General features: G+C 54.8%; 1 protein-coding gene across 1 annotated transcript; it reads left to right on the top strand.

The window, feature by feature from the left end:
• Nucleotides 1-2617: 2617 nt before the first annotated feature.
• On the top strand, nt 2618-3994 carry J4E85_011092 (uncharacterized protein; the record flags this gene model as incomplete). Its single annotated transcript, XM_051475295.1, has 2 exons — nt 2618-3296; nt 3360-3994. 2 exons carry the CDS (start codon nt 2618-2620, stop codon nt 3992-3994), a joined length of 1314 nt encoding a protein of 437 aa, XP_051320869.1.
• Between the last annotated feature and the right edge of the window lie 566 nt (nt 3995-4560).

Raw genomic sequence — 4560 nt, 5'->3', positions numbered from 1 at the left:
GCTCCGGTAGCTTGAATCACCCCGGCGCATCGCAAGACACAACGCTACTTCCTCTTTAGTCTCACAGCACACAGGCTTGTTTCCCTTGATATACCTAGCGTCATTCCCGTCCTATTCAGAGGGCGCGTCGCTCCGAAGACCCCAAGCATGCCCACCAGCGCACGGCATGTCCTAGAGTCCACGCTACCCCTCGCGAAAGACCACGCCACTTCGCGTCATTGACAACATCGAGAACACCCGACGGTGCACATTCGTGTCTGCGACGAGATGGACGGCTCAGACACACGGTCGCTCTCGTAGCCCGTCAGACATCCGCTGCTACGGCATGGCGGTCCACTGCGATAACTTCGGGTCGCCCGACCACTCTTTCCGGTATATTGGCCTTCATCCATCGCAACATGGAGTTGATGACGCCCAGTTGGCCACGAGCCTTTGGCGTGGAGCTACTCGATCGGTCGCTCAGCTACAGGTCTTGACTAAAGCCTCACGGTAGCGGATGACTGTGTACTCAGAACGCGGCCTGATGTACACTGACTCTGCCACTCTCACCAAGCCATTCACAACGAGTCCCAATGAACCAGACAAACACGCACAATGTCGGCGGCTTGAAGGCTTTCCGGCGCATCGCCCCCACCAACGGAGCAGCCTTCATTGTTGCTATCGCTCTTCACGCGCCCAGGGTCGAAGCACATCATGGAACAGGGCAGCATTGCTAGCGGACATTACCGGTGAGGAGGCATGGATCTGACGCTGTTGCTCTGCCCGACTGGCCAGCCACAAGGGTGTCGGGGCTACTGTGTGCTCCTGCAAACAGTCCGACGACACATGCGACAGCTCAAGCTCAAACTCGCGACCGTATCAGCAGCATGTGTCGGTCGCGACCATGTACATAACACCGCCCTCCTTTCCGCACATCCCCGGGACGCCGACTCGCGCACGAAACACATTCGCCGCCGCCAGCCCAACGGGGGAACACGGGAACATGGAGAGGGAGGAGCCCGGGGCCATACCTTTTACGCGTCTAGACCCTGCCATTGCGTGGACGCGATCTAGGGGGACTGTCACAGGTGAAGCAACCAAACACCGGTCTCGCGATTAACGCATAGCCAGCACCTGTGCCGCAGCAATCATAGTGTTGGATTCTGAAAGACACGAATGACCTGCATCTGAGCCTCGAGAGTGAGCGACTCCTTCAGCAACACGGTCGCCCTGGACATTGCAGCTCGATAGGTGCGCGAGAACATCGCCAGAGGCATCAAGCGGCCCGGGGTACGTCTCACCACGAAGGCTCTCGAATGGGATGCTGACCTCTCCAGCCTTGAGCACCACTCCGTCTCCAGCACCACTTCGCGATACCCCCACCTCATCGCTTCACCATTCAACGCACGTCTCCTTATCGCCCACACTCCAGACACATCATGAGCGAGTCGCGCCGTGGTGAATATCTGGTCACAACCTCGACTGGCATGAGCAGCAGGAAGGCCTTGCCGAGATTCCAGCGGCCCCGGTCCGAGTGGACCCTATGCCAGCTCTTGAATACGGTTGTCGCACTACAACGGCCCCGTGTCCAGGCGCGTCGTTCCAGCTCGTTGGCGGTCACAGATGACAGCAGGGCTATGAGGATACCCTGAAAAGTCTTTGCGAAGTACTAGCAAGCACCGGCTAGCGGAACGCGATCTCGCTTTCTCTTGTGAGTCTATGCGTGGAACCAAGTACGACATGTCACTTCGCCACTCGCCTCGACCAATCTCACCGATCCGCGAACTATGAGCACGAGCCTGCTTGGACCCAAACTTCTACGGCAACACCAGATCGTGTGTTCCACTTCACACCGGATCCGGCGGTAGCTAGGTGGATTACATCATCATAACTCGAGCAGCGCCAGGCTTTGTAGCCGATAACGCGGCAGAAGGCCTTCGTAGAGCTCTAGCGACCGAGCGTCGTGGTTTTCTTCGCGCAAAGGCTAGCTAGCAACATGGTCGTGGAACGGGCTATTTTCTCTCTGGGGTAGCCGACAGCTTATTGCACCATGGTCGGGCTCATCCCTCCACATCCACAGCTTGTCGTCGCATGGCGGCAGCTCAGGCTCATTGCGACAGTGGCGGCCCCACTATATGGCGCGATGATAACACAAGTCCAGCCGAACGTTGAAGGATCTAGGAGCTCACCTGTTGCCTCCTGCAACTCGAATCTGTAATGCTACGGGCTCGAAGCCGTCAATTGCATGGATCCGCGCCGTGCCACAATCTTTTGCAGCTGGTGCAGCTGCAAGAACAGCCCTAGAGCTCTCGAACGTGCTGAAACCTCCCATCCTCTTCTACATACATCTCACTACTCTTCATTTCTCTCCTTTGCGTCGCTGTAGTTTTCTCCGTGACTGTGTGAACTGGCTTCTGATCAATCTCACTTGCCTCCAAATGGCTTCCTGAGGCTCACACATTACATTCGCTGCCCGTCAACCGGGGTTAGCCCTAGAGGGCCTCGCGGGCGCGCTAGCCCACCGACAGGGCGCGGCGCTGTTGCCTAGCACCGGAACTAGGAGTGCTGCTATTCCCAAGCCACCGACTACACAATCTGCGATTGCGAACTGAACCTTGAATCCGCGACACTCTCCGCCATGCGCGTGACAAGGTCTATGGCGAGCAGCGAGCAGCTGTTACCTTCCTCTGCATCCAACCGGCCCCTCGATCAACCCTCCTCACACACCCCGACGCTACCGGTGCCACACCTCTTGCCCAAACCGAGATACCATGAGATTTACGACTTCATCCAGGGACTTCACGACGGCAAAGAATCGGTCAAGTATGGGGATCATAAGTTCGCCGTCGCAGTTCGACGTCGAGACTGGCCTTCACTGGAGAATGAGCTGTTCGAACCATGTGTGGAGAGCGAGAATCTAAACCGGCACACTGCTGGTTGGGCAGGCGACAAAGTCTACTACAACTACGATGACCGCACAAGATCTCTTACCATCAAAATGCGCGGTTACGCGCTTTACGAGTTGGCCAAGGGAAACCTTGGTTCCCGGCTGTGTGAGAAATTGGACGGTGTGAAGAAAGACGTGGAACTGGGTGTAAGCATACTTGATCCAGATCATAGAACGCTCACATGCTCGATCCTCAACGATATCAACTTTTTCGGCCGGTGTCAAACACATATTGGCCGTCAGTCCCTTCGCACGCCTTGTATCTCTTTCAACTACGCACTCAAGAATTTTCCAGGATTCGTCGTTGAGATTTCGCATGGTCACATGGATCTCAGACGAGCAGCGCATGATTATATAGCTCGCAGGAAGGGTAAGTGACATCGCTTGTAAACTACGTGTGGGATATACACTGACATCAAACACCGAGTTGCAGGCAATACCAAGACATTCGTCGGGATTGAGTTTGAACATCGTACGCCTGAGCAACAACGCGTGTTGCGCGAACAGCCTCACTGGGCCACCTACCAAGTGTTTCGTCTTCGTGTCAAGGACAAGAACCTGGCGGTTATAGACGCCGGCACTCGTGTCAAGTTCCGAGATGCTAATGGTGTCATCTCGCCAAACGCCAAAATCCCGTTCTCTGTAGCCGACTTTGTAGCCGATTCTGCGCAGCCAGATACAGTCGATCTTCATACTCTACAGCTGGACTTTACGCACCAAGAGCTTCACGACATCTTCTCGGACGCAGAAAATTGTTCACGCATCGTAGACGAGTATAGCGACAAGATGCGTTCTGAAAGGAGGCTGGAGTATGAATCCTCGGAACTGAGCGATGCGGATAGTGATTCCAACACTTCTGATTCTAAGGATGTCGGCACCGATGGGAACAACAAGGACCAGGGCGATTCTGATATCCTCAGCCATGTCGATGAGAACCTCAGCGAGCATGGCAGCCCCAGCGCCACGATTGCCACTTCACCGGCCCCTGCACGTGGCTTACCCCCTCTCAAGAAGCGGAGGCGCGATGGTCCTGGCAACATACAGATAGGCGAGATCAGAAAGAGCTGAAGGGTGGTTGGACCCTCTGGGTCGGGCGTACAGCCTCTCGCGCGTGGGTGATAATCACGCTTATAACCCTACTGGCTCGTCATCAAGGCGGCCTGGTACACGCTTCTTTCTGTTACACGATACCCAGAGTTCGACTTGAGCTCAAAAGGCGCGACTCGCGGATCATGAGGTACCTGATACCATGACGGGATTGTCACAGAAGTTTAACTTTCATATGATATCGCGGTGTCCACATACGATGGGTGACTTCCACAACGCAGTCCATGACGTGCGCATCAAGTGAAGACCTCTTTCTCATCCCTTCCATTATTTAAACGGCGGATTCAGTCATCGTGTATCTCGTGTGTGTTGCGGGAGTCATTGCGACACCGACTTCTACGAACAAGTCTCCTCTTCAACGATAAATTGCTCATGACATTTAGATGTGAGCCTGGCACGATCTTTGCCCCGTTACCAAGATGTGAAGGCTGAGCTGTCACATGCTTATCGGTAACGGCAGTGGAGACAATGTTGATCAACGCCATCATATTGTTTACGCTCTACTCATAGACAAGTTTTTATAATTG

This window comes from Alternaria conjuncta (genome assembly GCF_024043145.1).
Source record: "Alternaria conjuncta strain BMP 0040 chromosome Unknown scaffold_30, whole genome shotgun sequence".
Lineage (NCBI taxonomy): Eukaryota > Fungi > Ascomycota > Dothideomycetes > Pleosporales > Pleosporaceae > Alternaria > Alternaria conjuncta.
Note: the sequence above shows the minus strand (reverse complement) of the source record. Positions and strands in the feature narration are given on the sequence as shown.